The 18,784-nt window shown below is 49.4% G+C and overlaps 9 protein-coding genes across 9 annotated transcripts in view; 4 read left to right on the top strand and 5 right to left on the bottom strand.

Moving 5' to 3' along the window:
* The window catches only part of GUITHDRAFT_142433 (hypothetical protein), a gene marked incomplete at both ends in the record, with an annotated part of 2,886 nt that extends 2,126 nt beyond the window's left edge, over positions 1–760 (top strand). Inside the window, 4 exons of the mRNA XM_005827719.1 lie at positions 65–139; positions 275–323; positions 495–556; positions 638–760. Of these exons, the coding sequence (XP_005827776.1) occupies positions 65–139; positions 275–323; positions 495–556; positions 638–760 (309 nt within the window). The remainder of the gene's footprint in view (positions 1–64; positions 140–274; positions 324–494; positions 557–637) is intronic.
* A 319-nt stretch (positions 761–1,079) lies between these two features.
* Positions 1,080–1,875, bottom strand: GUITHDRAFT_158274 (hypothetical protein; the record flags this gene model as incomplete). Its single annotated transcript, XM_005827718.1, has 3 exons — positions 1,080–1,247; positions 1,417–1,569; positions 1,621–1,875. The coding sequence occupies 3 exons, from the start codon at positions 1,873–1,875 to the stop codon at positions 1,080–1,082; spliced, it is 576 nt and encodes a 191-aa protein (XP_005827775.1).
* Positions 1,876–3,664: 1,789 nt separating this feature from the next.
* GUITHDRAFT_75194 (hypothetical protein) lies at positions 3,665–4,057 on the bottom strand (the record flags this gene model as incomplete). Its single annotated transcript, XM_005827717.1, has 1 exon — positions 3,665–4,057. One exon carries the CDS (start codon positions 4,055–4,057, stop codon positions 3,665–3,667), a length of 393 nt encoding a protein of 130 aa, XP_005827774.1.
* A 548-nt stretch (positions 4,058–4,605) lies between these two features.
* RPL39e (large subunit ribosomal protein L39e, cytoplasmic) lies at positions 4,606–5,586 on the top strand. Its single transcript, XM_005827716.1, has 3 exons — positions 4,606–4,621; positions 5,322–5,425; positions 5,476–5,586. Exons 1-3 carry the CDS (start codon positions 4,619–4,621, stop codon positions 5,522–5,524), a joined length of 156 nt encoding a protein of 51 aa, XP_005827773.1. The 5' UTR covers positions 4,606–4,618; the 3' UTR covers positions 5,525–5,586.
* Positions 5,587–5,696: 110 nt separating this feature from the next.
* On the bottom strand, positions 5,697–7,402 carry GUITHDRAFT_175552 (hypothetical protein; the record flags this gene model as incomplete). The annotated part of the gene is made up of 8 exons (XM_005827828.1): positions 5,697–5,804; positions 5,865–5,942; positions 5,996–6,033; positions 6,082–6,131; positions 6,179–6,231; positions 6,283–6,327; positions 6,375–6,422; positions 6,473–7,402. The coding sequence occupies 8 exons, from the start codon at positions 7,400–7,402 to the stop codon at positions 5,697–5,699; spliced, it is 1,350 nt and encodes a 449-aa protein (XP_005827885.1).
* Positions 7,403–7,866: 464 nt separating this feature from the next.
* GUITHDRAFT_164550 (hypothetical protein) lies at positions 7,867–8,886 on the top strand. The gene is made up of 6 exons (XM_005827715.1): positions 7,867–8,224; positions 8,270–8,377; positions 8,432–8,480; positions 8,534–8,637; positions 8,683–8,778; positions 8,829–8,886. Exons 1-6 carry the CDS (start codon positions 7,904–7,906, stop codon positions 8,871–8,873), a joined length of 723 nt encoding a protein of 240 aa, XP_005827772.1. The 5' UTR covers positions 7,867–7,903; the 3' UTR covers positions 8,874–8,886.
* Positions 8,887–8,957: 71 nt separating this feature from the next.
* Positions 8,958–10,868, bottom strand: GUITHDRAFT_113058 (hypothetical protein; the record flags this gene model as incomplete). The annotated part of the gene is made up of 5 exons (XM_005827714.1): positions 8,958–9,026; positions 9,081–9,143; positions 9,193–9,243; positions 9,295–9,519; positions 9,570–10,868. The coding sequence occupies 5 exons, from the start codon at positions 10,866–10,868 to the stop codon at positions 8,958–8,960; spliced, it is 1,707 nt and encodes a 568-aa protein (XP_005827771.1).
* Positions 10,869–15,355: 4,487 nt separating this feature from the next.
* Positions 15,356–16,361, bottom strand: GUITHDRAFT_113057 (hypothetical protein; the record flags this gene model as incomplete). Its single annotated transcript, XM_005827713.1, has 2 exons — positions 15,356–15,842; positions 15,898–16,361. The coding sequence occupies 2 exons, from the start codon at positions 16,359–16,361 to the stop codon at positions 15,356–15,358; spliced, it is 951 nt and encodes a 316-aa protein (XP_005827770.1).
* A 1,621-nt stretch (positions 16,362–17,982) lies between these two features.
* On the top strand, positions 17,983–18,676 carry GUITHDRAFT_154001 (hypothetical protein; the record flags this gene model as incomplete). The annotated part of the gene is made up of 1 exon (XM_005827712.1): positions 17,983–18,676. A coding segment is annotated over exon 1 (229 nt), but the record flags the coding sequence as incomplete, so codon positions are not given.
* Between the last annotated feature and the right edge of the window lie 108 nt (positions 18,677–18,784).

The following is an 18,784-nucleotide window of genomic DNA, read 5'->3' as shown; positions in this document are numbered from 1 at the left end:
TCCCCCCCCCCTCCCCTCCTCCTCCTTTTTCGTCCTCATCCACCTCCTCTCACGGTTCCAGCAGGTCAAAGGAGAACTCTCGAACGTTGATCACGGGAAGGGACAACTGCAAGCTGAATGCTTCGAACTCCACTGCAAGGTTCCTCCTTCCCCTCCCTTGCTGGCCTCCCCCTCCCGCCTGCTCCCGTCTCTCCTCCCCTCCTTCCTCTTTCTCCTCTGTTCTCATATCAAACCTCTCTCCATCCTCCTGTCTGCTGACAGATGCGTTTGCCAGGCTCGCTACCTCAGGTTTACAGCAGAGAGTTTTTATGGCAAGGGGGCAGGTGAAGCAAAAGGAGAGCAAGAGGAACAGAGGGGCAGGCAGGGGGAACAGGGAGGGAGGGAGAGAGAGAGGGAGAGAGAGAGAGAAAGATGGAGGGAGGGAGGGAGGGAGGGAGGGAGGGAGGGAGGGAGGGAGGGAGGGAGGGGAGGAAGATATGATGATGAGGCCGCAGGTCTCAATTCATTTCGTGTGGTGGGATACAAACACAAAGGCTGGCGGGAAGTGACGCATCAGGTATGAAGGAGAGGAGGCAGCGAGGGCGGAGAAGGAGGGGGAGGCAGAGGAGGAGTTTCGGGTTCTGATCTGCTCCAACAGTGGAGGACGACGATGACGCTGGCGCTGACCTATCTGCTGCTCCACTCGTGGAGTTTTCCCCTTTGGATGTTTCTACGAGGGCAGAGGGTCTACGAGACCGGCTGGGACGCTTTGATTCTCTAGCAACGTCACCATAGCCTCCCTCCTCCCCTCCTCTGCCTCCCTTCCAGCTCGTCCTAGACACCTCAAACCCTCACAGTCTTGTGGCGAAGCTGAGCCAAGACAGCTCTCGACCTCAGATGCCAGCGTTCTCAAGGACTTCACTCGCAGACGGCCTCTTCTCCTTGGCGTCTCCTGCTCATCGTCACGATCAGAGATGAGAGGGTTTAGAAGAGCGATGAAGGGGCGCGAGAGCAGCTGAAGCATCAAGAAAACGCCTCCTAGACCTCTTCTTCTTCCTTGTAATGTTACACATTATACCATGCAGCCTCTTCACAACACTTCAACACGCAGGCGTCTTGTACGTCTCACCCGTCATCTCGGCAACGAACTCGCGCTGCTTCTTCACGACTGGGTCGTTGGGATCCTCCTCGTCCTCGACCGCCACCACTTCCGTCACCTCCGGCACATAGTGCATCAACATGTTCTCAACTCCGGACTTGAGCGTGACCTGCATGCACGTTGGGCGTCAACAGCGAGACAAGCCATCAGGAGGGAGGAGGAGTGAGCCGAGCCAGCAGGGCAGAGGAGGCGAGAGACCAGCCAGCAGGGCAGAGGAGGCGAGAGACGAGCCAGCAGGGGAGGAGGAGGGAGACGAGGGAGGAGGAGGAGGGAACGACCTTGGAGCTGCTGCACGTCGAGCAGGCTCCCTGTAGCCGCACTGTGACTCTTCCCGTCTCCTCGTCAAACCCGATGAAGCTGATGTCTCCCCCGTCGTCCTGCACCGCCGGGCGTATCCTGGTGTCCAGGAGCTCCTTGATCATCGCAACTATCTGTGCGTCATGGATCAGCACGGGAGGACGGGCTCTCGCAGCAGCACGCACCTCAGAGTCGTCCTCGTTCACCTTAGTGTCCTGGGGCATATCCTCCTCTGCGGTAATGATCGACTGCCCGGAAGCGTAGAAGTCCAGGATCGCATCAAACACCTCGGGCTTCATCTCCGCCCACGAGTGCTGGTCCTTGTTCTTGGTCACAGTGATGAAGTCTGGCCCGAAGAACACGCTGGAGACGCCATCGATGCGGAACAGGGCCTTGGCTAGCGGCGACTTCTGAGCAGCTTTCATGTTGGGAAAGTCCATGGTGCCAGTCGGCAGCACGGTCTTGCCAGGGTGAAACTTGAGACTGTCAAACAGGGTTAGAACAGAGTATCATCAGAGAATCGCTGTGTGGGAGGAAGAGGAAGAGGAAGAGGAAGAGGTTACCTGTTGATGTTCGGGGTAGAGTTCACATCGATGAAAAGGGAGCGCCATCCTGTCACTGTACGTGGAAGTGCTGGTGTAGAGATCATGTCAGGCTGTGAGCTGCTGCTCCCCCCTCTGATATCATCTCTGTCTTGCTACTTCTCCCCTTCCATCCTCTAGCCTCTCGGTCGCCTTCCATCAAATTCGTTTGTCGCACATTTCCTCGCATTTCGGTCCTCTGGGTGCTGCTACCTTGCTCTCCCTGCAAGCTCTTTCCTCCCTATTCTCTGCTCCTCTCTGCTGCTTCTCCCTGCTGCTCCTCTCACCTTCACTTTCGTCCTCTTCTCTTCCCCGCCACCTTCGCTCTCTCATCTCCCCTTACCATTTCTCGCTTGTCGAAGAATTCTGGCTCCCAGCATTGTGAGATGGCTTAGTAAAACCGACGGGTAGGTACTCATCAAGGAGGGGTGGGATCTATGTTTCAGGTTGATTTGCATCTGTATTGTGGGGTGTTCAAAGGTAAATTTGGGGGTGAGGGTGAGACATTAGTGGGTAGTGGCAGAGAGTACCAGGGTCCATGAACATGGGGGGTGGATCAGTCGAAGCAGGGGTAGAACAGGGGATGCTTCAAAAGAAGTGGGTAGGGGTAGACCAGAAGTTGTACCCCTACCTCTATTTTTCCTGAGGGAATGTGATGATATACCCCTACTTACTATAACCCTTTTGACTTTGGACCCCTACCTTTCTCGTATCTACCCCCCATCTTGTGTTTGCGTCCTTCCGGCACTGAATAAAAGTGGATTATATATATACACTCAAAGTTATATAGTTAATTAACTAATAATTAGCTTTGTAGACCAAAACAGAATATTTGAGTTCTTTATTGTCAGTTTTTCCATTTACTATAGAAGTGACATAAAATTCTTCGGGCATGGACCCCACCCCTCTAAATATATCATTTAGTACCCACCCCTGCGGTCACCTTCCGAAGTTCGCTGCCACCGAGTATTTTCTCCCACTACTACGTGACTCAGTAACTACTAAACGGAGGCCGGGCTTCAATTTAAGTTCACAGCCTCTCCAGTTCATCAGGTCTAGAGGTGCACTTGACTCGCAGTTTCAAGTTTGCGAACATAACTTAACTTGCCAAGTTGTCCATTTCAGCTGTCCACCGTTCGATTCGTCGAACTGCTCGGTCACTTCAGTACTAGCCGCAGCTCCTTTGTCGACCCAAGCTCCTGACAGACAGCTTTCCGAATGGCTCGGTAATCATACGGAGCTTGCGGAGCTTCCTGTGAGCTAGAAGATTGGCATTACACCCACCGGGCCCGCCGGTTCGGGCAGAGTCAGATTCATATGCATACACAGGCTACTGATGAAGTGTGGTGCAACCCGCCTTGGATCGCGGCCCGGCCCGTCCCGGCCCGGGGGCCGGGCCCCGGACCGTCCGACGGTCGAATTCCGAGTCCGATCATTCGGAGTCCATCATCAGGGCGCGTGACAGCCTCCCACAGCGGCTGTGACTCGTTGCGAGCTGAGCCGCCGTCGGCCAGTCCGTCGGACATGTAATAAGTGACGAGTCCTGCTATGATCCACAACTCACACGGTGATTTTTATTTCCACTCCCGGTATCATCGAAAGTGCATGAGGAGGAGGAAAACAGCACATCAGTCCGGCATTGAGCGCATCAAGCCTTGCAGCGGCGAATCAGCTCTGCAATGTCGGGGTCTTTGGTGTCCTCCGCCGGGGTTCTTCCCTTCCTGTCCAGCACCCCCGTGTCGATCTTGTCACTCTTGAGAAGGTTCTCCACGCATCCCCTGTGGCGGTAGAATGCTGCGACGTGGAGGGGGAACTGTTGCTTTGAGTTGGGTTTGTTCACATCTGCCCCTGCCTCAATCAACATTCTAACAATGTTGGAATGCCCGCGCCTACAAGCTCGGTGAAGAGCAGTGTTACCCATCATGCCGGCCGCATCGACATCGATCTTGGGGGGTTGGAGGTTGAGGAGGAAGGTGGTGCAGCGCTCGCTTCCACCCTCTGCTGCAGAGATGAGAGTGCTGTTGCCAGTGTTCTCCTCCATGCTCAGCAGATCGCAGTGAGGCGCCTGGCTGACCAACTCCAGGTTGTCCTCGAGAGCAGCACGATGGACCGAGTAATGCGTGCTTGCCATCCTCTTCCAGCAGGCGGTGAGGGGAGTGGCTATCCTGGAAGCTGGTGAGGACCTCAGAGCATGGCGGGGTATGGAGGGTCTGAGAGCATGGAGGAGCATGGAGGGATTCAGAGCATGGAGGAGCATGGAGGGATTCAGAGCATGGAGGAGCATGGAGGAGGAGGCGATGGCGGTCAGCGGCAGGGGCTATCGCATCGCATCTCACCTGGGCGCTTGCAAGGCTCTTAAAACACAGTTTTAGATTTGAGGTCTTGATGGAGATTTCAGCCACATTGTACCTGAATTTTTGAAACTTAAATATATATTAATCATTATGTATAATATAATTTGAAATTTAAATTACTATAACAATTTGTAAACTTTTATAAATGAAATATAGTGTACCCTACACATTTAAAATAATTTAAACTATCCTAAATGTTTGTAAAGTCTTTTTTTCCTCCTCCTCGTGCTCTCGTGAAGCCTGTCGCTATGGTGAGTGCGCAAGTTGGAGGATTCGGCGGCGATGCAGCAGCCTGACAGCATGCTCCCCTACTCTTGTACCCACAATCACGATAAATCTCTCCATCTCCACGAGTCTACCTTCCTTCCTTGTCCTCACTCTCCATCCCCATCGCCTCTGTTCTGGGCTTGCCGTGCCATGCGCATTTTCTCTTGGTGATGTGGATTGGGTGGCATGCTGTTCGTCTGATTGTGTAACTTTGTTTGATTCTGTTCCTTTCCTTGTTATATCATTACTTCGTGCCGAATATGTTGACTGTCACCCAACCCTCTTGTCCAAAATTGATGTACAGAGCGTTCGCAAAGCTGTCTTGCCCGGTGTCGACTTATCTTTACATCTTCACATCATTTCGCATGATTTGTTGCGCTCTAATGTGAACGGGACAGAGTTGATGTTGAGCTTCTCAATAGTTACTTTATTCGAATTGATGTCTAAGTTGATGTATCGTGCACTGCACCGTCCGTTGGATCTTATGAAAGGGGGAGTTATCTGAACGGGAGGAGGGGGAATCGGGGGCGATTTTGTACGTGTTTCTCGTAGCATGCTCCTGCTCCTGCTCGTACTCCATTCATTCGAAACATTCATCGGAGGGATTACAGTCATAATGCAGGCTTCATCACAGTCTCGCACATGTTTCAGCACCTTGATCGTTATCTGACATTATTCAAACAGCCTGCTCACAAGTCCTTCAAGATCAAGAAAATTCTTGCAAAGAAAGCGCGTCAGAACAGGCAGATCCCTCAATGGATTCGTCTAAGGACGGACAATAAGATCAGGTGACAAGCGCGATGTGAGGCCTGAGGTCTTGGCATGACCAGCATTGCAGGTATAACTCAAAGCGAAGGAATTGGCGCCGCACCAAGCTCGGCCTTTAAGTTTGATGGTTGTGTTCTCGAAGTGAGCTGCTGCGATTCTATGATATAAAAACCAGCGCGACATCCTGTGCCTATCTAGTCTGTAGAGCAACTTTGAAGTGTGAAGCCAAGTGGTTCGTTGGAGTTTACGTCTAGAAAGAACGTTTGCTGCAAGCGGGCAGCAGCATGCTACTTATTCTTGACTGGGCGCGTTTGACTTTGGTTTCGACCTTATTGAAGGTGCTTTGGACACCTTACGAGTCGGTGGAGGCTTGGCTTCCTTGGCCTGCTCCTCTTTCTCCTATCAAACACCATCACAACCTGTGAAGTCCTTGCGAGACATTCAATGTCATCCACGCACCCTCTCCTGCATCTCCTTATACATCTTGAGATCTTCCTCCTTGTAAGCAAGCGCCTTGTCGATCGAAGCCTCCTTGTACTGCGTCGGAAGCTCAGGTGTCTTACTCGAACCCCTCCGCGTGTTGCGCGTACCTGCCCCTTAGGATCCAAGATGAAAGCGGGACCTTCGTCTGTCACGTAGATCAGAAGGCAGCTAGGAAATCCGCACCCGCTCTCACCAGCATGCAGCGATGGGATCTCCCCAAAACAACTCTCGAAGTAGTGCAGCCTAGGTTCAAACTTTCAGGCACTATCACTCTCAAAACTTTGCGAAACCAAAGATGGAGCGGGTCCGACAGCTTGGAGCGATCTAGAGACGACACGTCCACCTACCGGCACTAGTGAGGAAGGAACACAACCCACTGCGTCTCATTTCTCACCGGAGGTGCTCCGATATCCTCCAACAAGTCGCTACCCGCTGGAACCTGCAGGTGAAACAGTTGGCAGGGAAGTGCAGAGACAACAAGAGAACCAGGAGAGGCTTGAGATGATCTACAACCCTCTGCTCCTTCCTCACTTGCTGCAACACATGCATCAAAGCAGATGTCTTGGTGGACATCGTCGACAAACCTGGCCCTTGAGGAGATATTGACTCAGGATCTGGCGGAAATTCGAGATGAGCTGTTTTTCATTCTGCGACGTGTACAGCAACGATGACCCGTTTGTATGAGCCAGGAAACGAAGAGTCCGGCTCATGACCTTCTTCAGCTCCGGATCTTTGTGTGCAAACTCATCATATTTGCTCGCTACGATCACAATGTTGACGGGATGAATCTTGAACAAGTTGCTCAAGGGTCCCTGCATGTCCTTGTGCTTCTCCCCCCCATCGCCGAATCGCCTGATCGACCTGTCCTTGAGCATCTCGATGAGTTTCGCTTGTTTCGGGTCCTTCTTGCATATCTGCTCTAAAGTCTGTATCCTCCTCTCAAGCTTCCTCAACCAGAATTGCACCACTGCGATAACCTCGCTCGGTTTGGAGAGATCTGCGACTATAACGAACGCAACATTCTTGAGATTATTCTCATTCAATGGCACATCCAACAGATCAGGCAGAGATGTCCCTCCTCCAACCTCCCAGAAATGTGCCACATCCTTGTTTCCTGTCTTGCCCTTGTCGACGGTTCGAGCAAACGAGTAGTCAAGGGCAATTGTTGGTTGTAGTTCGTCGTCTTTGTCAGAGCTCTTGCATCGTTGGATCAAAGTCGATTTCCCGGAAGATTTTGTCCCGACCAAGATAGCATGGCCCTCAGACTGTTGTGAGGCTTGCTTTCTATTCATCTGTACTATCATCTTCATTAAATCCTTCTGCTCCTCGTTACCACCAGCATTATCTTGGGTGGAGCCTTGGGACTTGGCAGTCGGAGGTGCTTTGGTCAAGCTTTTACTACTCACCTTCTTCTCGACTTTGGGTGCATCGTTGGTCTCTTTTTTGCTCGTCTCTGCAGACCTGCTTTCATTGGGTGCTTGCTCATCTTCGTAATCTTGGTTTGATGCCTCCATGTCTCCTGATCCTGCTCCCTCTCCTGCTCCTGCTCCTGCTCCTGCTCCTGCTCCTGCTTTCTATCCCACTATGCAATTTACGAAGCCATTGCGATTCGACTCCCGCCAACAGACGAAACTTTCCAACTTTCACATCACCAGGCTTTTGGTACAAACTTCAAACTTATATCCAAAGTTTGAAGCTTTATATCCGAAGTTTGACTTACTGGCGACTGGCGCACTAAGACCCAAATTAAACACTAATATTTTAAATTAAAAAATACATATTTGAAAAAGCAACGTGAAAATGTTTGAACAGTGAAATGTGACGTTCCATCGGTCCGCTGTTATCAGCCAGTAGTGCGGCATGAAGTACAGAGACTGAGCAGGAGGGGAGGAGGAGACGAGGAGAGGAAGAGGAGCAGGGAGGTAAGCCGAACAAGGTAAGAGGAGCTGGAAGATCAAGTTTGGCGCATACAGGGTTCACGGGACGTTCGGACTCCGTGTCACGGTTCAAGGACCATGGGAGCAGAAATTTCGAGCATCGACAAGGGATTGAAGTGCGATTGCTGCTCAAACTTATCGAGCAACAAAGAGCAGGGGAAGAGCAAAACAGGCTACCGCTTCCCTACCACAAGACCGAGCGTGTCTTCGATCAATCAGGGAGTCCTGCTGGATAACCTGCTGACATTATCCGAGCACGGCCAACCTCAGGCCCTGCAGTCGTTTCTGGACGCAAGAAAGGACGCGGTCAATGTGAACATGCAGAACGAGGAGGGAGATACGGCACTCCATCTTGCAGCTCGAAAGGGGAAGATCAACAATTGCAAGATCTTGCTGCAGGTAGTCGAAGTGCCGGCACGTGTGTGAGCTCTGACGGGGGAGCAGCGAGGAGCTGTGCTGCTCAAGAACAACGAGGGCAAGACAGCGCTGGACATAGCGATTGAATCGAATCACATCTACTGCGCAGGAGCCCTGCGAAGTGTGGAAGGGAAGGTGTGCATGACAGCAACTCGATAGCGAGCTCGGGGAGTGATTTTGTTTCCTCAGCAGCTGCAGGAGCAGGACAGTGCGAATGCTACTGTTAAGCACGCGTTGGGTAAGTCCAGCCCGCTCATGGCAGCAGCAACTCACCCCCTCCTTTGGCATCAGAGTACTTCAGCCCCCCGCTAGAGGTCACTGGCCTCTATGACTACGAGGCCTCCGATTCGCTTCCGTTCCCCCCCGACCACAGAATGGAGCTTCATATCCACAAGGTGAGCAGACCGAGGCTGATTGCCGAGCTCTCACTGGCTGCGCAGGGAGAGAAGTTTGACGTCATCTTCATCCGTCCGGATGGCTGGTGCCTGGCCAGTCGACCTGGGATGAAGTACCAGGGTTACATCCCCGGGAACTTTGTACGGCAAAGAGAGATTTAATTTACTTGTGATTGTGACATGCTCCTCAGGTTACATCAAACGGATCCGAACCTCTCGTTCAGATTCGAAACTAACAACATCCAACAGTACAATGTATAATTTCAGCTCCACCTACCTTCCGCCGACGTGTTCAAGAGTGTTTAGATACAGACATACATTCAAAGTGAGATCGGGATGCAGAAAAACATAGATTTGTCATTCTTCTTCTTTCCTCTTGACAATACATCCTAATTTTAAAATGTCAATCGGAAAGACATCATTATACATCGCACAAGTTTCACCTCATCGTCTTCATCCTTCCGCGTGTCTCTTTCTGATTTGCCTTTGCTCGAATCATTGTCATGCTAAATATTCTTGCGTTAAATCCATTTCATTGCAATGGAGATAGGTTACCTCAAAGGAGAACGGTTTGGAGTTTGAGTCTTTGTTTATCATGTCTTCCCTCTGTCCAGATTCCGTGAGACACATCAAAAACACCTGAAGCATTCCTGATACCAGGCATTCAAGCTTCACCCTGTTCAGGCGTTCTTCAGCCTTCTGCTTTAATTCTTCCGCTTTCTCCGGGTTAATGGACTTGTCTTTTTCTTCATGCTTGATGTTTGAAAGTTCCTCTTCAAAGGTTGATACGGCTTCCTTCAGCATGTTGAAACATGTAGAAATCTGTGCTCTTCTGCGCTGCGGAGTGAAACTTGGCATCGATTCTTGCCTGTCTTTTTTCCCCTGAATAAATTCTTATAAATGTGGCTTATCAAAGAAAACAGAAGCTATACCTGAATATTGAGAAATCCAGAGCTAGAGACAAACATGCTCATGTCATGCTTCGATATTGTGGAAGTAATTCTGTCTAAGAGCAGTTGTATTCTTCGGTTGTCCGGAAAGATGTCTTGTATTCTCAGGAGGAGCATTTCAGCCTTCTGTAACTCATGAAAGCGTCGCTTATAATCAATTCCTGCCAACAACAATTCTGCGTAAGAGATTGAGGATTCTAGTGAGCGTGGATTGATCTGGAGAGCCTCCTGCAAATATTTTTCAGCAGAATTCCGTTCTCCAATCCCAGCGAGAAAGCATGAGTAGGCTCTCAATATCTCGACATTCCGCGGATTTCGATGAATCTCTGTCTGATACAATTCTTGAATCTTCCTTAGATCCTTATTTTTGCAAAGATCAGCATTGATTCTTCTCAGAATATCGACAGTAGCATGCGCAAATTCGTCCGCCCTTCTCCAAGTAAAAACAGGTTTTGCTGGCGTCGACTGCTCGTTTCCAAACGAAGGTGACTTCACAGATGATATCGCGTTTGCAAGCGCAGGCGAGCTTGGCGTCGACTGCTCGTTTCCAAACGAAGGTGACTTCAAAGATGATATCGCGTTTGCAAGCGCAGGCGAGCTTGGCGTCGACTGCTCGTTTCCAAACGAAGGTGACTTCAAAGATGATATCGCGTTTGCAAGCGCAGGCGAGCTTGGCGTCGACTGCTCGTTTCCAAACGAAGGTGACTTCACAGATGATATCGCGTTTGCAAGCGCAGGCGAGCTTGGCGTCGACTGCTCGTTTCCAAACGAAGGTGACTTCAAAGATGATATCGCGTTTGCAAGCGCAGGCGAGCTTGGCGTCGACTGCTCGTTTCCAAACGAAGGTGACTTCAAAGATGATATCGCGTTTGCAAGCGCAGGCGAGCTTGGCGTCGACTGCTCGTTTCCAAACGAAGGTGACTTCAAAGATGATATCGCGTTTGCAAGCGCAGGCGAGCTTGGCGTCGACTGCTCACTTCCCGAGAGGATGGATAATTTTGATTCCGCGTCTCTTGCCTCAGTCATATTGAGACTCAGGCTGTCTTCTATTTTCATAGTATGAGACAGTGTTTTGCTCGAATTTGTTTGTGATTCGCTGTCATCGTCATCAGAGTCGTTCACCTGCAGTTGTACAATTCCATTGAGTGTGCTTTCATCCTGATTCATTTCGGGCAACTCCATTTTGCTGCTCAATTCAACTTTGCTAGGAGCTAACGGGTCTATGATGTTGTCCTCAGATGAAGCTTTTCCTTTCCTTGCAAGGCTGTCAGTATCCGACATCGACCTGCCAAGAAAGACTCAGAGGCAGCCAAATACTGCTCAACGCATGTCGTCTTCGTCAAGCCAGATCAAAAGGCAGCTACAAAAGAGCCAGTCACAATCGCAATGGGCGAAAGGATTCTAGCCGAAAACATGTAAAATTGATGGATGAAGTGAGGAAGTAAATTGTGATACGAATGAAACTGAGGGAAATTGGGAAAATATGCACCTGGAAACAACAAACAAGCCGGGAAAAATGCACCAAAAACGACATAACACGTCCACCCCTAACAAGACGTGAGAACATCAAGCTACGTGTGAGAAATCTTCAACCATGCAAGAAAAAATTCGAGCAGACAGAGATCAATCATGAGGTATTGTCCCGCATGTCAAAGTCCTTGCTGTCAATTCACATGATCACGCTGAGTTCTTGAAAAACGAAGGCGTACAAGTCTATCAGGCACTGGTACTCTAAGGTATGAAGATAAGATCAGCACAAAGGTATGTGTAGTCATTCAGTAAAGCGTTCTCAGAGGAGGGGAATGCTTGCATCCATGCCCTCGCTACCATGTGTGCGACCATCGGGCCGCCACGGTAACTTTCATGCATGGTTTGAAAGTAGCGGCAGGTGGGTAGGATAAACTCAAAATGGAGGGGTGGTGGTGGTGGGGACGGAGGGTGGGTACATAAAAGAGGGTGACAAAAGAGGATGAGAGATACGAAAATTGAGGGACATGGGGGGGTAGGGTGGGAGAAAGGAAGGGGTGGAATTGAAGTGAGTGGTGGCCATACAAGTGGAGCACAAGGTTGGGGGGGGTGATTGTTTTGTGGCAGTCTGCAGGACGAGGGGGGTGGTAATAGGGAATCAGGGGGTAGGGGTACGACAAGAGTAGTAGTGGAAAAGGACCACTCGTAGAGATTGCCAGCTCAGAAATCAGGGTGGGGGTAAAGGTGCAGGTCAGAGGTGGGGGTAGTCATGGTTAACAATAGGGGTGATTCGACCAGGCCAAGTTGGTGGAAAAGTTAAATCTTATGGGTGGGTGCTGGTGGCTTATTAGTTGCATTCCCGTTGCAGGGTGGGTGGTCCCCACAAAAGTATCTGTAGTGCCTCAGAAACTGAGGGTGGTAAGATATGAAAAAGGGGGTAGTGGTGCTGACTCTGTGGTGGCCACCCCCCCCTGGCGCAATCTTCTTTAGCGTCAAGGTCGACCGTACTATCACCTGAGTACCCCCTGACCAAGTTCAACACAGAAACCACCGATATACCTACCGGTAGCCCCTGATAGGCCCGGCTATGTAGGGGTCCCACCCTGACTTTCATGACCCCTACCTCCTTATCGAAAGCACGGTAGCTACCGTAGTACGGTAGCCCAGCCCGGCCCAGCCCAGTGACCAGAGCCGTACTGTCGTACTACTTTGCCGTACTAGCCCTATGACCCTGTTTCATAGGCGCACCGGCAAAGGCTCATACGGGACCGTTCCCCCGGTACAACTGCAGTATCATAGACCACAGAGGCGGACTCGTCTCTTGAAGCGTGGGACGGTCGGCAGCAGGCGGACTGGGCCCGGGCCGGGCCCCGGCGAATCACTGTTCGGATCGGAGGATCCTCCGGGCCCCGGCCCTCCGAGGAAACGGCGGACTGGGATAGGAGTGCCCGTACGGTCACTGAGAGCTACACAGCACCCGGATCGGACCTTGCCCCCGGCCCACGGGGGTGGAACTCCCAATAAAAGGGTCTAGTACCGGTGTATTTGTACGATATCTTGGGGGTACCTTTTCAGGAGGGGGTGGGTGAGTTTGCAGGAAATCGCAATGGCAGCAAGGCGGCGACCAGGTTTAAGGATGATTAACTCAGCCTGTGCAATGATGACAATCGTGAAACCACCATAGCCTATCAGGAAATTGTAAAATCTATATCATGGTATCACTCATTTGAATGTCATCGTAGCAGTGTTTAATATTTTCTACAATACGTACTCTCTTTTTTCTACTTGCAGCCAGCAATGCTACGCAATCCCCGGGACCGTTGCATATTACCTGTTAATCCTTCATCCCATTGCCCTGATTTAGCATATACTCGCTTTCGATTGTTCTTCTCCGTACTATTGTCTGGCTCCACATCATTATCAGATCCATCCCGTGCATTGAAAGCTTCACGGTCGTGCGGTTTGCTCAGGACAATTCGCTTCTTCGAATGCTCATATACAAAAGGCAGGTTTGGATCCACCTTTTTAGATAATTCTATGCATGTCTGATTGAATTATCTCAGAAAATCTTTCTTGTTTAGATGGCCGATCAAGGACCACAGATTCTCTACACTATCCGTGCAGAGAGTTCGTGAATTGAATTCATGGTCTCTATCACCCAGCGCATGATTCTTATCCCTCACATACTGCTGTACTTGCAGACGAGCATCAATTGCAACTATGAAGCCTTCAAATGTTACAGATGATAGTCCCTTGACATGTTTTTGGCTGACACTGGTCCAGTCGATGCCTTCCAATAGCCATCTTCGACCCTCTTGAACGAGACGTATCCTCTCTGAAACTTTCAGCCCTCTTTCATCGAATGCTTTGTGCAGGCCAGACATAGCCTTTGCCATTCTTGCTGTCGCTTCATGCCCTTCTGCCTTTAGTAGACTGATGGCCTTGTCACTGAACATCTTCAGCATGATATCCACCGATTGTGGATCGGCGGTCCCGTCGACTTCCATCTGAGTCATCCAAGCAGGATTCTTCTTGGCGATATCACTGTAAGCTTTATGCCATATCTGGGCTTCCGTAGAAGACGATTGAGACTTCCCTGATCCAATGGAATGCCTTACATTCTTCAACAAGTGATTGATGCACGGTGAGAAAAACAGCAACTTGTTCGTAATTGGAGAGAGGACGGGATTGGATAACCATTCGCCGAATCTAAAGCGAATCTTGTGTTCATCAAAGTCATTTAGTCCATCAGCTATTCTTCGCTCCATCTCCCAAGGAGTGAATGTTTCCTCCTCCTCGTCATTGTGGTTGGCCAATGAAAGAACTTCTTCATATCCGTTCCGTCTGCAAAATATTTGAAGCCTGCAAAACATCTCTTTCTCTAAAGCGAATCTAAAGCGAATCTTGTGTCACTTGTGTCAACATGCATATCCGACATTCTTGCATACCTGTGCAATGATCATCAGGTCACTGGCATGGAAATAAACAACATCTCAGACTTACTTCACAAAGTAATCGTGTATAGTAGTTTGCAATGAATTCAAATTCTCGAAGTGAGCAGTAGACCATTCTTCCATTCGAGAAAGAAGGTTTCGATGCTTCCTGTGAATATTGCCAATACGTGTATGAAGTCGATTCAAGTGCTCATAAATGGCCTTTGTGCCTCCATGTGATTTACCAGATGCTTGTTGTTCGAAAACCTGTGTGTAGTGCTGGAGAAAACATCTCGAGAATCCTTCTGATGTAGGCCCCTAGACATCTCCGAGGACCTTTAGTTTGTTCTGGACTTCATACAAGGATACAGAATGAAGACTCCGCTTGAGGTAATGGGTCGCTGAAGCTAAAAGATTCTCGTCTTCACACTCCACAGATAAAGTTGCATGGCCATGACATTGCATGAAATCCAACAGCTTGAAAACCAAGGCACCATCCCATTGAGAGAGCAGGATCTGCTCAAGATCATTGCAATCATTGTGTTTTTTCAACCTTGCAACACAAGTTGTGCACATAGACACACCATGCCACTTTCGAATGCTGGTCATCTGTCTTCGTCTGTGGCATGATGAGCATATTTTCGCTGGAGGCCTCGCTGGAGGCCTCGGCCTGCCCATGGTGTGGGGCAACATAGCTTTGCCCGCCAAAACTTTGATTCGAATTTTCTCGTGACACCCTGCCATGGCATGCAGCACCCCCTAAATCCCCCGCCATAGTGCCCCGAACGCTCTGCATGGAGGCGCGATGAGGAAAGGAAGGGGGGGGTATTTAACTAAATATTGGTATCAGTTTTAATCCCAACACCAGGGGTTGGCTCGGCTGTCAACCCTTCAGTCACGTTGTGCCTCAGCTTGAGTCAAGCTCGGAAGAGCAAGGCTCCTACGGTATCATTCGGCTGAGTGGCAGTGCCATCGGAAGTGGACTCCGTGGCAGAGGACTCGACAAATTGGCAGTGCTGTATCATACAACAGTTGTGCTCTTTATATCCGGTTCAATGCCATGATGCGAGACGGTCTCCCTTGTCTCTTCGTTGTAAAGGTTCTCTTGATATTGTTCCGCTCTTTTGGGCCGTCACGGGGAGATGTTGATCGCCTTAGTTGTGGATGCCACATCATTCAAGCAAGCAACAGTACAGATTTGTTTGCGTCATTCGACGAATTCATGACTAAGACAAAAGGGTACAACACGACAACAGACTGGCAATGATCTAAGCTGCTATCTCGGCGTCGCACATCAGAAAGACTCTGCGGGCAACATCATCAGTAATCAGCAAGCATATATCGACTCGTACCTTGATCCTGTTCAAGTCATGGCTTTGGCTCAGCGCTGTCGTCCTCAGATTTTCGCCTATGCTTTTCCAGGATAGATTTAGTCTCCATCAGCTCTCCCTCTTCTGCTGACGCGTCATCGAAAAAGTCCACCTCCTTCTTGAAAACATGTGCAACTTCGCTGAAAAATCTGATCTCCTCCTTAGCTGTACGTGAAGATAAAAACACAAACAGCCCCGTCGGTCCATGGATGTGTTCCGACAGGTACCCATACAACATCTTCTCCTCTGATAAACCAGGCATCAAAAGGTCCTCTGGTAACCCGATCCGTTTCCATACGGCCAGTCGTAAGCTATTATTCGTCTGCAAGTGCCTGTTCATCGCACGCATAGAAAGCTGTCTTTGAATCATCAGCTCCAAGTCCTTCCGCGGCAAGCCTTTCTGTACAGAGTTGATCTCCTCGCCGCCGTCCTTGCTGTTGGCAATGATATCCATAGCTTTCCTAAAAAGATCCTCAACCAGATACCTGTGTTTGTGCAATCATTCAGTAGAGGCCACACCATGGCAAACAAAGTCTTCACCTCTGAGAGATGTATGACACTCGCCGTTTGTAGTAGTTGACAATAATCTGATGATAGATATCCGCCTTCTGCAGCTGCAGCTGCTTCTCCGCATCCTTATCATTCAGCGCTAGTGCAACGACATAGGCGGACCCATTCGGATCTTTAATCTCCAGCAACTCACACGCATGCTTGAGATATGTTGAAGCGCGATTGCGAGATGACGCATCAGCAGCTGTGGTGAAGAAGCGATAGCGAGATGATGTATGAGTAGCTGTGGTGAAGGAGTGATAGCGAGATGATGTATGAGTAGCTGTGGTGAAGGAGTGATAGCGAGATGATGTATGAGTAGCTCTGGTGAAGGAGTGATAGCGAGATGATGTATGAGTAGCTCTGGTGAAGGAGTGTACTCGCGGGTGAAGGCCTGAGGGGCTTGTATGGAGGCTCCTCCCAGCAGACCAGACAAAGCGGCGCAGTAGTTGCATGGCGATAGTTACGCTGTTTTCCATGAGGAGTGCTAGACTGGGGAGGCTTGAGCTTTCGGAGGTCGAAATCAGAGCTCAAAGAGAACTTCGGCTTGGGATGATGACATCTAAGTGGGTACATGATGGTAAAAAGACCGGGTAGTGTTGAGAGCATTGAAATACTTTCAGACGAGCTTCAAACTGGCGCGAAAGTCAAGACCCACAAACCTTCTCAATCCCGCCAAAAGTGCGCCAAACCCCTGGCTAAAACCGCAACTCCGGGTATGACAGGTAGCCATCACTTGGGTGGGCCAAACAGCTTGCCCCCGCCTCTTCAGAGCTATCTTCGAGGGTAGGGGGTAGTCCTAAGTGAATCCGAGTGGGGTACTTTCGTTCGATGGTTGTTTTAGAAATGAAGGTGGGTAGTGAAAGTAGCTTGCTACAAGTAGCGGCTAGTTATCTCAAGCTGAGCCAGCATACCATCAACACTTCTCATGTGCGAGCAAAGTTGACGCTTCTAGGTGACCTCTTTGGACAGAATGCAGAGGGCTTCAAAAATTGTTTCCTTCATTACTTCACCTCGTTTCAACAAGGAGCAGATGCCAAAATGCATCGATGATGATCAATTCCAGCTGCACATAGACGCGCAAAAGCTTCGAATTCAAGTAAAGAATCATCGGCAAAAGCAAAAGGCATTGTGTAAGAAAATCAGACATTGGGCCACTTCGCACTATGACACTGTTGACGAGCTACAAAAGCAAATACACGATTATCACTCAAGGTAACCAGCGAGCTGGAATGCACCAGAGTACTGACATGCCACATGCAGGTATGTAAGGCCTGAACATATTAGCCAAGACCAGAACAGCAATATCAAAACAGCATTCGCTCTCCTCGCACATACAATGTGCGAGAACTTCAAGTCAATGCCATTGGAGGATAGACGTGATTTCATCCGAAGCATTCTTGAAGAGCATGAGTCTCTTGAAGAATCCAATGACGAAAGTCCTGCTGCCAAGTGCTTTCTCACCATCTGCCATGTTGAAAGGGCGATGGATAACCTCCGTTCTGCTGAGCTTCCCGACATAGTTTCAGATGTCGTAATGTTCGCCAGTCAGGAAGGAGATGGCATGAAGAGCAAACACCCCATCATGCCATTCATAGTGAGCGACTGGATACGACAAGGCTTTCGAACAAAGGACACTAGAGGCATGCGATACTCTGAGCAAGTCATGAGTTTCGCTGCATCAATTTGGAATGTCGGCACCTCAGGTCTATATCGCTTGCTCACAGGGCCGGGGAACAAAAATACTGGAACTTTTGATGCGGACCAGATGTTACACAACTTACCTCTGCCATCCACATCCACTCTTCAGAAACGAGATAGGCATCTCATGAAACTGCATGGCAATGATAGGTCCAGAGTGTGCACATCTATGATGGATGAATTCCGTCGAATGAATCCTGAGCATTGTCAGACTGGAGTGAACTGTTGTGCGATCGACAAAACAATGATAAATGCAGGATTTTGTTCTGTGTTTGAGGAATGTGAAGCAGATCTGGGGGGTATAACAAGTCATGAACCTGACTTGGCTCAGCGACTTGACCTGCTTGAAGATCGCAAGGAAAAGTTTTGTTTGACAACCGGAGGCGAATCTCCAGAGGATGTCAGGTTCACACCACATCAACGTTACCTCAAGACAGTAATTGAAGGCTGTGAACAGATGGATGTAGAAATTCCTCGATTGATAGGAAAACTGGAGGGAATGGCGAATGGCGATCTGCCTGTCAACGAATCAGAACTTCAAAACGAGTTGTACAAGTACAATGAGAAATTTTACAAGCATACAGTTGCTGAACTGGCTGAAGATGCCATCAGTGTGGTTGCACAAGATGGATGTGCGAGCACACCCCCTGTCCCCATGTACATTGGTTTTTCAACCAAAAGTTTAAGTGCCAAAAGTTTAAGTGCGTGGGGAGAAGAAGCTTTTCAACGCAGAGGAAGGAACACGGGACAAAGAGAATGAGTGCAGGTCCCAACCTCGATCTCGGAAACGTATACATACTCAATCTTTGGATACACGAGGAGGATTCACAGGACAAATGCCTAGATTTCAGGGTTTACGAACTTTGTCTGGTTGTAAGTCTACGGAAGAAGAGATAGAAAGGACAAAATGTCAAAAATTAAGACGTGTACAAAGCGAACAAGTATAGAGAATGACAATTTGTATGTATCTCTAAATACAAAATGTTTGTTTTGCATTGTACAGATTTTCATTCTTGAGATATTCATCCTCGAAACAGTTTGTCGCGGGATCGCCATTGCGATTCCCAACAAATTCTTCTACCCCACCCCTGTAAAAAGGATTGAAAAAGTTGGAAAAGCATAGGCGAAAATCTGAGGACGACAGCGAGCCAAAGCCATGACTTGAACAGGATCAAGG

Source organism: Guillardia theta, assembly GCF_000315625.1.
Source record: "Guillardia theta CCMP2712 unplaced genomic scaffold GUITHscaffold_64, whole genome shotgun sequence".
NCBI classification, from domain to species: domain Eukaryota; class Cryptophyceae; order Pyrenomonadales; family Geminigeraceae; genus Guillardia; species Guillardia theta.
The sequence above is the reverse complement of the archived record's forward strand: the minus strand, read 5'-3'. Positions and strand labels throughout refer to the sequence as shown.